We start from the raw sequence: 11618 nt of genomic DNA, 5'->3' as shown, positions 1-11618 counted from the left end.
TGCATTATTTCAGAGCTCCTTGAAATTATCTCAAGGAAATGTATTCATAAAACTTCAGTATCTTGATATAGACAGGAATTGAGGAGGTGAGACCTTTGAGGGCAGTAAAATGCTCTGCTTTTACTCTACTTTGGAAAATTGTATTGTTTGGTTTTACTGAATGTGTAAATAACCTTCTGTTTGATTAACCTGCTGATGATTTTATGAATTCTATATTCACAAATCAGAATCAAAATCAACTTTATTGGCTTTTTATTTATTTTATTGGCAACTTTATTGTTTCTGCACACACACAAGGAATTTGACTTGGTTCTGCTTTAAATATAAATGTTCCCACAATAAACCACATTTTCCAGGCTTTTCAGGTTTTATTAAACAATGTGTTATACAATTTCTGAGTGTCCCAATAAAAAAAAAGCCATGTAAGCTTTTACAAAAAACTAATGTATTATTATTTTCTTTCTGTATCAACTCTTTTTTTTTAAAACTAACTAATTTATCTTAGCCATCCTGGCTCTGTTAAATTGTAAATTATATACATTGACATCATATACGTGTTATAATAAAGTTGGGTTTTTTTAAACAGAATTTTTTTTTATTATTATTGCATGCATCCAACGGTAGGGGGCAGCACACTCCTGGACCGTTTTGTGTAGTAGAGTTGTGTATCCGGAACTTGTTTAGCCATATTCATAGTTTTGAATCTGCAGTTAGCTAACCCTAACATTAGCTGCTCATCAGAATTAGCTTGTGTTGAACATTTTTCTTTTTGTACGTATGTATATTTATGAGATGTCGTCCACTTGTTAAGACAGCAGTGCGAGTTGGAGCTATGTGGCGGCGGTGAAGTAATGTCAACCCATCACGGTGAGATAATTTTTAACGGACGCATTGTTCAGGAAGCTAACTGGGCTAACCTTAGCTACACGTTTGCTGGCGACGATGGCAGATGTAGCACACGTCTTTCAAACTTGCCCGTACGTAACCGTTCACCCGCCGTCAATTCAGCAGTATCTGCGTGTGTTGTGTTTATATAAGATAGCTTGTTTTCCTGACGTTGGCTTAGCTGCACAGGCCTAAAGACAACAAGTGCGGAGGAGAAAAGGCAAAGTAAAGGTGATGTAATGGTTTCATCCATGCAGCTGTGAGCAATATGCAGCTCGTCCTATAGCGTCTCGGCTCCAGGCCACCGACATCTGATATTATTAGTGGGGGTTTTTCTCGGGTGTAACGTAATGAAGCTATTTGAGTTATACTACTTTTTACAGTTAATTTCGCCTCGTGGGTGTCATGATTGCGCTGTTGTTGCGCATAACAACGAGGTCGTTCCGTGACCATGTTTGTGATGACTAAGTCCAGTACTTTCTGTTTGTCAGTTCAGTCGATGTTCGAAATCGTCACGGTAGATGTCAGAAATATAACTATATTTGCTCCTGGGCTGACAGACAACAATATACTCTTGTTAAACAATACAATTTCACATCTTATGTAAAATATTTCTAGTTTTGCACAATGCACCGTTTATATATTGGATCTTTGATTCGTTAATGTTGAAGGATTGTGATTGGATTTGTTGTATATGGTTATTATTGTCTTAAAGTTTCCAGACACGGTTATAAACAATAAACATAAGTGTTGTGGAAACACAGCCAATAGCTTCTATTTCTAAATCTCTTTATTCTCTTTGTGCAGACTTAGTTCATTTACTATGAACTCCCTGTCAGTCCAACCCCCAGTATCAAGCTCATCATGCAGGACGCTGCCTGGAGAGGGGAATCAGGTAAAGTGTATTACATCAAGCAATGTTATTTGTATAGTGCCGATTCGCAACATACATTATGGTTGTGTAGAGAGCTTCTGTGAGTATCAGAGCCAATGTTTGAGAAATAAAGAGAAAGCTAATATTTCACAGAGAAAAAAAAGAGCGTGACCAGGATCAGACGTGTAACAGTTGTGTAAAAGTAAAGGAGTAGTTGTAATGGAAATAGTAATACCTTTGTTATATATAACAATAACAGAAATCAGCTTAGGCAGCTGCTATTGTGATAGTGATGGGTACTTTGCATAGCAGCCGTTTTGACATGAAATCACAGGTGTAATTGATCTCATTAATGGCCATGGCTCTGTTCAGTTCATGCAAATTAGAACAGTGTCTCAGTGAATCGTCATGCACCCTGAAACTGACAGCTAAATGGACCTTGCCCATCATTCTTTTGATTATTTTCACATGTGATTTTTCCACTATGTCCTGTTGAATTTGTTGCTGTGCAACAAGCCTGTTATGCTTATATCATATAACAAGGCAATCAGAGATGGCAGACTTCACTGTTAGCCTCTGTCGGCCTATATGTGTGGGCAACGTGTGTCTGTCACAAATCCTAACAATCCTCTGTCAGTTGCTCATATTGCAAGCAAGTGCGGAAGCACACAGACCAAAATCAATACTTCACTCCCACTCCGTGGGGCGAAATAATATGTAGTAGGGCTGCAACTAACGATTATTTTCGTAATTTTCTTGATTAATCATGTACTTGTTTGGTCCGTAAAAAATCAGAAAATGTATAAAAATGTTGATTGGTGTTTACCGAACCTGGAAATGAGGGTGTTTTCGAATGTCTCAGTTCAGTTCAGTTTTAATGATTTCTTTGTTACATGGAGCAAGAAACCAGAGAATAATCACATTTAAGAAGCTGAAAAATCAGAAATACCAATTTAAAAAATATTGATCAGCTACCTTGCCTGAGCAATAGCTTATATGCAGTATGCTTATCAGTGGTGTTTTTGTTTTGTTTTTCTCCCCAGGTACAACCAAAGGCCCCTCTTCTGCAGATCCTGCGTGTTGCTGGAGCCAAGGAAGAAGTGTTCACACTCAAAGAGGTGAGCTGTCAGGTGCCTGTTAATAAATGTTTTCATCAACACTGGGGTCATTTTAGGGCTTTTTGATATTTAATAACCGGTATTGTGTTTAGGTGATGCACTACTTGGGTCAGTACATCATGGGCAAGCAACTGTATGACAAACAGAGGCAGCATATAGTCCATTGCCAGGATGACCCTCTGGGAGAGCTGCTGGAAGTAGAGAGCTTCTCTGTCAAAAACCCAAGGTATACACTCTTTCACTAAATTGCCATACACTGTATACATTCAGTTATGTGTAATATCCATCTAAACTTAAGGATGTCCATTCTAAACTCTAATGTTGTCCCTCTACAGCCCGGTGTATGAAATGCTGAAGAAGTACCTGGTTGTGCATGATTGTGCTGGTAAGTGATGGTGACATTTATGTGTTTTTTGTTTTTGTTTTTTTCATGGGGCATTATAAAAAAAAGCAAAGTTTGTGGAAATACTTTTTGCATTTTTGGTGAAATTCAATTGATAATTTTCTCTTCCCTTTTATTAATTGAGCATTTTCTCCCCTTTAACCACAATTTGTTTGAAGGGAAGACTGCTCTATTGGATTTGTATATTTAAATATCATCATAGTGTTTGCTTGTGATAGTCCCCATCAGTTGTGGACAGTCTTCTGCTCTAGACCAGAAGAACACAATTTCCCAGCTTGTCCTACAAAGCCCCAGAAGAAGGCCTGAGTGAGAGAGTGTGTGATGCTATGATTAAAGGGTTGGGGTGTCCTTTTTTCTGTTACTGTGTTTTATCTGAAATGCAGACGCTGCAGAGAATCTTTCTGTGGGCCGTGAGTGTGTAGAGGGAGGAGTGGAAGATCGTGGTCAGGTAAAACTGAAGCATGGTGCTCAGAAGAAACAGAGACCAGCTGCTTTTCTCACCTCACTACACACAAGTGTGAAACATATTGAAAACAAAGGGCCAGATCCAGCAGCATCAGTTAGAGGCAAAGATATGCAAATTATCTCAATTAAATCATAACATGCACTGACCCTGTAGTGCTGGATGGAGACCAGTATGGCTCAGTGTAATATTAGTTCCCATAGAGTTTTTCAACAGAGTATAAAATGGCTTCCTGTCTGCTTGTGTGTAATGAGGCGGGGGGTGGTAAAGGCTGCTGTCTTCGCTGGTGTGCATTTGTACAGAGTGGCACCGTCTCTGTACAACCCCATCCTTGGTTTAGTCCGGTGGGTTCTTTTGTGACCCACTGGCTCCACCCAGTGGATGGGGGGCAGAGTCAATGTCTCTGTCTGTCTCAGAGTTCTCTTCTCTGCTTCGAACTGGAGGATCACAGCTTCTGATCATCCACAGGGCCTAACACCAACCCTAAACCTCTCTACCCCATCCCTGTCTTCCTACACCCTTCTCTCCAAATCCCTCCGAAATCTGTCTATTCTCACTGGAGTTCTCTGAACTTTATTCTGTCAGACTTAACAAATTAAAGGAGTTGCTGTTTATCTTTTGCTGCACATGCTAAATCTAATATAGGCCCTCTTTGCTCCTGTTTCCTTTCTTTTGATTGCTGACATTTTCTTTTGATTTAAAAGAAAATGTCAACAATGGCTCAACACCATTGACCAAATAAGACATATTTTTGATATTTTTCAAGCGTTTACTTCAAATATCTTGACTCTCTCTCCACATTCACACAGAGCAACCCAATTGGAAGATTAGTTGACCTGTTTTGCATTTCTTTAAGTTAAATTAGGGCTGCAACTTAATTAATTAATTAATTGATTACTAAAGTAATTGTCAAATATTTGTTTAATTTAATATTTTAAATATTGATAATCAATAAATAAATCAATAAATAATTAAAACAAGTTCTCCAGATTTTTCAGCTTCTTAAATGTGAATATGTTTCTTATGACAGAAATCATAATGGTGTATGGACAAAACAAGACATCATTTTGAGTACATCATCAGTTTGATGTTTGGGAAACATCAATCAACATTTTCTGACATTTTATGGACTAATCGAATAATCAGGAAAATAATCAACAGATGAATCAATTGTGAAAATAATCGAAAGTTGCAGCCCTAAATTAATTAAATGATTTAAAGTGAAATGACTTAGCATCCAGTCCGATCCATATAGGTCCACTGCCTCTAGTATTGTTGGTTAAAACTCCCTCCCTACTGTCCCCTACCCTAATTGCCCAGCTCCTTTGTTCCCTGAACTATTACTCCACTGCCGGAGGCCATCTTGAAAAGAAGCTGCGAGTCCTCCAAGTGCCCAGTCATGGCTCTGAGTTCTAATTTTTGTCCTTCACTCCTCCTCTGTAGATATGCGGAGGTGTGGTCAAAGCAGGACTGGAGGCTTGCCAGAACGTGCCTCCCCTGCAGACCCCCTCCCAGAGACGACCACGGGAGCCAGATGATGGTAAACTAACAGTCTCTTACTTACTCAGAAACATGTTCAGCGCGAGGCCTTTTCCAAAACGCTGAGTTTCACTTTTGAAAATCATCTGCAGACTCCCTTGAAGGCTTGCCACGGTCAGCATGCAAACGCCCCAAACTGGATGTTACCCTGGATGATTGGGATCTCTCTGGCCTGCCCTGGTGGTTTCTAGGTAATCTCCGTAGCAACTATAGCCGTAGAAGTAACGGCTCCACTGACATCCACACAAACCAAGTAAGAAGCTTCACAAGTTATTAGAAAAGTTTTTAAAGTCAAAAATGCCCACGCTGACATAATTCCTTGTTGAAAGGTGGCATAAAATGGAGCTTAACAGTGTTGGTCTGACTGATGTGTCAGCTGTCTCCCGCGCAGGAGGAGGACACGGCCATCGTGTCGGACACCACAGACGACCTGTGGTTCCTGACTGAGGGCGAGAGTGAACAGGTGAGCGTGGTGATGAAAGAGGCTGCGCTGGAGGAAGGAAGCGGAGGAGAAGGGGAGGCCCCGCCCGGGGATGATGACGGAGGAGGGAAGGAGAAGAAGTTGGATCGAGAGGTACTGCTTCCACTTGTGCTTGTCCATATCAAGCAGTAAAATGTACACAGATGATTAAATGTTTGGTTTCTGACTGGTTCTCCGTCACCTGTGTGTTGGTTTAGATGCAGGAAGAGCCTGATGAAGACTCGCAGTGTTTGAGTGATGACACGGACACAGAGATTTCCATACAGGTTGGTTAGTTTGATGACAAAGAACGATAATCGACTGCTCCGTTGCCCCACTCAGCATGTGTCGGGGGGGAGAGTTGTACTCACACACACCACAAACGGCTTGTGTATTCTGCACCTGCATGGGAGGAAATTACTTTCCTTACCAGCAGGTGGCAGCAGGCAGAATTTGAAATTTAAAAAGACCAGGTCCAGATGTGTTGTTATGAATCAAATCTCTACTGACTTGTGACTTAAGTGTCCATATTTCTTGCAGGATGCATGGCAATGCACAGAGTGCAGGAAGTACAACACGCCTCTACAGAGGTACTGTGTTCGCTGCTGGGCCCTGCGTAAGAACTGGTACAAAGATGTCCCCCGACTCGCCCACTCCCTCTCTGTCCCAGACATCCCAGCCTGCAGTTCCCTCACCACCCACGACGAGGAGGACGACAGCGACGCGGGCATCGACGTCCCCGACTGCAACAGGACAGTGTCTGACCCCGTCATCCTGCCGTCTCACTCCACCGCCGACCGACCACTGCCCCCGATGGGGAAAGGCAAAGGTCCTCGGCCCTCAGGCTTCCACAAGGCTGAGCTGCTGTCAGGAGGGGAGAGTCAGGAAGACCTAGGCATGGAGGTAGAAGACGTCAGGCCCGAGGCTCTGTTAGAGCCATGCAAGCTCTGCCGAGTGCGGCCACGTAATGGAAACATAATCCACGGGCGCACGGCTCACCTGCTGACGTGCTTCCCATGTGCGAGGAGGCTGCATAAGTTCCAGGCCCCTTGTCCAGGATGTGGAAAGATCATTCAAAACGTCATCAAGATATTCATCCTTTAAAAATCTGTTCATTTCAGTGGTTCCATCATGGTACGGTTTGGTACAGTACAGTATGGTTTAGAACAGTAAAGCCTGAGAACTAGGGATGCATGATATTGGCCTTTTTGCCGATATCCAATATGCAGATGCATTGCTTGGGCCAATAACTGATACCGATATAAGTTTTTCCCGGCGCCCAACTGCAGAGGTCATTTAGTCTCTTTTGTTGGGAAACGAACATTATCATTTGAATACTCATGTCGCAGAAGATTTTCTTCTTTGAGTGAAATGAATAAACGAAAACGATAATTGTAGAGGGCGCCAGCATGGAAGTGAAGGAGGTAGCAGCCTATTTAGCCTACTGCTGTAGCCATTGGTCATATCGGCAGATCTTGGTGTGTTTACTGATATTCGATAATTCATTTTAAAGCCAATATCTGCTGATGTCCCTAACGAGAACCGTACCTTAGTTTGCGGGGTGTGGGCTCACGTAGCGTGGCGTACTGGTGCGACGACAACAGACTACAATGGAGGACATCCAGCTTTGTGCGAGAATAGACTGCAGGCGTTTGCCTCAACTTCCATAGGATGTTGATTACACTGATCACAAGGGAGTGACATTTTTCTGTCACCCTGCTGACCTTACTGTACTATTTTACTCTGGTTCCCTAAGGGAAGGGTGTCAAAGAATGGAATAGTCGGGGCTGGTTATTTTGGTACTATTCCTAATGGAAACTCCAAAAAATACGTACTGTACCAAACCAAACCATTCCACTTGGTGGAAACACTGCTAAAACACAGTGAGTCAGCAGACTCTAATTGGACCTTAATCAGCATAAATGATGACACAGCTGCAGTTGCATGCACTCAAATACACACGCACACACACACACACACACGCACGCGCGCTCACTCTCCTTTTTGAGACGTGCACCTCAACCTCTACAGATGCGCACGTGAAAAGCACTTGGTGACGCTTGAGTTTGGTTGCATGGTTTATTTTGCCATCACACTGCCTCTGAAGTATTGTTAGGTGAAACCTTGGTCGTCTCTCACACCCGCATAAGGGACGTACCAAGGCTGAAGTATTTATTTATGAGAAGATCACAATGGCAATGCAGCACACGTTTGTGTGAATGATTCTTAATTTTATGAAGGCTCTTCTTTTCAGGCTGCTCCCTGATTGGTTTTTCTGTTGCATTTAATGTTGCTTGCCTTGGTTTTGTTATTAGTTAAGTCGACTTCTTCATCGTGACACCTTTCTTTTACTTCATGCGTTCTCCACATCTTTTTTTGCATATTCGTATCTAGCGCTAAGATTTGAGTAATGAAGTCGAGACTGAAGGACTGATTTCAACACCTACGCCTTCATGAATATTATATCCTTAAAGCTTTTCTCTCTAACATGCGTTCATTTCAGCACCAAAGAATGTAGTGTCAAATACAAAGTGGTGGCTTAAGTCCTGTTTCTCTCAGCATAGTATTTTAATAACAGTAGAGTTGACTTTATAACCTGCTTGAGAATGCACAGCTGAAGTATTTACTGTAGTTTTCTCTCGCGGTAGTAAATTGATGTTAATATGTATTGAATATGATGCCAATCTTCTCCTCTGACAGATTTGCCTGCAGTAATTTATGTCCTCTAATTGTCGGTCGGTGTTTAAGTTGCATCATTTTGGAAAAAGGACACTTCTCTCCCCTTTTCCTGGACTGGAAAAATGAAAGAATAATTTCTGTATATTTTGTATTTAATTTATTTCTGTCTTTATATTTTTGTTCCAGATGGCCACTTGTGATGAAGCAGAAAAAAAGGGCTGCACTTGTTACAGAGTTCTACACGTGTAATTTACAGAAAAGTGTTTTCAGAAATATGAACACGGTCTCTAAAGAAGCGTGAGGGGAGTAGTTGGGGAGTTTGATTTAAGCGTTACACTGCCAAGTAATGACTTTTAACTTTGATTTGTACATAACAGATTTTATTTGAAGATTGTGGATGCTATTTAGTTGCGGTGAAATACATTATGCTCTCCAGCTTTAAGAAATTGAGTGACACGTAACATAAAGGGAGCACCATAGATCTCTGATATTTACTTGTGCTTAATGTTTCTGCCAGCAGGTGGCGTGGTGACTCAGCATTCTCTCTGGTGCACAGTGAAGCTTACCAGTACCAGTAACATGATGATAATGTGTAATATAAAGCATGTTTCCTGTCGTGACTTGCACTAGCGCTGAGCTGGTGCGTGTGTGAGCTGTATCAGCTGTATAAAAGCTACTCTATAAACATAAAGGAAGTCGCCTGTTGTATTTATCTTCATCAATATACAAACAAACTTCCTCCACTTACATAAATGCGTAAAAATGGCCAGTCATACTGGTCCAAAATGACAATGATAGTTGTGCCAATTATTAACATTAAGACTAAGATATATTGAAAGTACGGTTAAAAATGTTAATGTTTTTCTAATAGTCACGGAATAAAAACAGTTGTTGGAAAGCAGTAAAGACTTGGTGCTTTATTATTACACTTGGGACACTTTCTCTACAGAGGGACAGTTGACGTACAGTCCCTACTGCTGGTCCTGTGTGTGTGTGTGTGTGTGTGTTGAAGAATAAGTCATTGTATGACAGGCCAGCTGTCATGTGTCGTCTCTGACTTGTCAGGGCTTCAGCACCTGCGGCTCCTCTGCTTTACACACCGATCATCTGCTGCTGCTTTGCTCTCGTTGAGAAGCAGATCAAACGCCTTAACACCAGCAGTACAACACAAAATATTACATAGTATTAAATCTGTTGCTATGATACTAATGCTATTGTTTGGATGCAGGCCCTGCGCTCAATTTGATTTGGAGAGTCCCCCCTACCACCACCTCAGAGTAGCCATTGCGTGACTATTATAGATGCAAATGTCACACTATTAACTGCATTTATTATAGTTGTGATACTTACACCAAACCACTTGTTTTTTTTAATCTAATGGGCAGTTAAATCACAAAAAAGGCAAGTAAACAAGTTTAATGGCTTTGGTTTTTACAATTTAGATGTGCACTAATGGAACCTTTAATACAATTATGCAGTTCTAGCACGACTCGGCACGACTGGGTTTTTTGTGTTTCCATTAGTGATAGTACTTTGTACTTTTTTAGTACCTGCTCTGGTGAAGTTCCAAGCGAGCTGAGCCGATACTAAAACGTGAAAACCAACAGATGTCACTGGAAGAGTCATGAGCACGACGTCCGACACAAGAATCAAACCGAACAATGTGGAACTGTAGATGTTTTTATGTTCCTATTGTTCTTATTTTCATTTTATTATCAACCTCGGTTGTTTTTAAATGTGCTCTATAAATAACAGTAGAGTGAGATCTGTGTAATGGATGTATCTCTGCAGGTGGGAAGTCCCCTCCATCAATGGAAAGCTTGCACTTCAACACCCAAGATTCCAAAACAGAACAGCTTGACACACCTTTGTATGAATGAAGGCTTTATTTTGAACATGTGAACATAATAAACTTTTAAACAACCACATAACACACTCAAAATTATGAAAAACAAACAAACTGAAGTATTCCTTTAATTCATTGTGGTGTTATGGTTTTTTTCCACTATACAGTTCTACGACGACTGGGTTCCACTCAACAGTTTTTTTTTTTTCTGTTCCATTAGGGATCGTACAGGTACAGGAGTCGTGAGCGTGACGTCCGACACAAGAATCTAACCCGCCATTTTAAAAACCAGCGGGACCGTTACAGCGAGCGTACACTGTCTGCAAAAGTACACAGTGGTGTGTCATTGAGGTGAGGTCAAGGACGTACTATGAAGTAATAGAAGACGACGTGCCTAGAGCCCAGTGGTGCTAGAACTGTATAATGAAAAAAAACGTCATTAGTTTCTTCTGAGGCTACTGTGTTTTGTACTTCAGCACTAAATGTTCCCATCATACCGAAGCGTCTAATTCCAGAATGACCCACTGCTTTGTTGGCGGCGTCTGGCTCGTCACAGAGCGCAGAGACCAAGAACAACACCCTCCGGTAAACATGGCAGCCACAGTTTGGCAGCCCACGAACGGCACGGCCCAGGGAGTGGTAGGGGATCTTCATGTTTCCATGGTGACAGTTCCTCCATCTCAACATCCCAGAATAACTTAACACATTCTCCCTTTATCCCCCATGGCGTATGCAATACTTCCTAGAGGGAAAATAGTTAAGATGGTTGCTGGTTATTGAACATCGCTGCCATATTTTTTGACAATTTAAAATCCTTTCAAATCTTTTTTTTCTTGTTTGTTCTTGTTTATGTGACGCAGTGTCACTCTCTTCCTGTGTCCTTCTCCTGCAAGCCTCAGCCTGTTAACCATCCTTATCTGTCTGGATATTTGTAACTGTAGCTGTTTGACCGGGACCTTCCTTTTCTCACCTTCACACACACACGCACACACGCACACAGACACACACACACACACGCACACACGCACACACATTCCTACTGTTGTGTCTGACTATTTGGTCGCTCCAGAGACCAGGCCGCTAAATTTGTCCCCCTGCTGACATGGGAGAAGGTCAGTGGAGGAAAAACAAAGATAGGCCGAGTATGGAAAAAGACGTAAAGACGGAGAGAATTTCAAAATAAAAGTTGAATGGTTTCCTGCTTGTACCCACAGAAGGAAACCAGAATTGACGGATGACGTGAACCGAGTGAAGTTTTTACATCACGAGAAGCTGTGTTGATTGTGTTGACCCTTAGGTAACATGGAGGTGTAAATCATCTTCAAATTAAAGTGGAGTGATTTGAACTCAC

The 11618-nt window shown here is 41.6% G+C and overlaps 1 protein-coding gene across 4 annotated transcripts; it reads left to right on the top strand.

The window, feature by feature from the left end:
- The first annotated feature begins 670 nt into the window (after positions 1–670).
- On the top strand, positions 671–9112 carry mdm4 (MDM4 regulator of p53). 4 transcript variants are annotated; one of them, XM_058631688.1, is made up of 11 exons: positions 671–977; positions 1693–1780; positions 2803–2877; positions 2970–3103; positions 3213–3262; positions 3664–3728; positions 5187–5283; positions 5375–5535; positions 5674–5856; positions 5961–6029; positions 6283–9112. In XM_058631688.1, exons 1-11 carry the CDS (start codon positions 943–945, stop codon positions 6844–6846), a joined length of 1521 nt encoding a protein of 506 aa, XP_058487671.1. In that variant the 5' UTR covers positions 671–942; the 3' UTR covers positions 6847–9112. The 4 variants fall into 4 exon arrangements, with proteins under 4 accessions (XP_058487671.1, XP_058487672.1, XP_058487670.1 ...); XM_058631689.1 differs by having other exon boundaries at positions 672–867; positions 5659–5856; XM_058631687.1 differs by having other exon boundaries at positions 672–977; positions 5659–5856.
- The last annotated feature ends 2506 nt before the right edge of the window (positions 9113–11618 follow it).

Source organism: Solea solea, chromosome 6, assembly GCF_958295425.1.
Source record: "Solea solea chromosome 6, fSolSol10.1, whole genome shotgun sequence".
Classification (NCBI taxonomy): Eukaryota; Metazoa; Chordata; class Actinopteri; order Pleuronectiformes; family Soleidae; genus Solea; species Solea solea.
The sequence above is the reverse complement of the archived record's forward strand: the minus strand, read 5'-3'. Positions and strand labels throughout refer to the sequence as shown.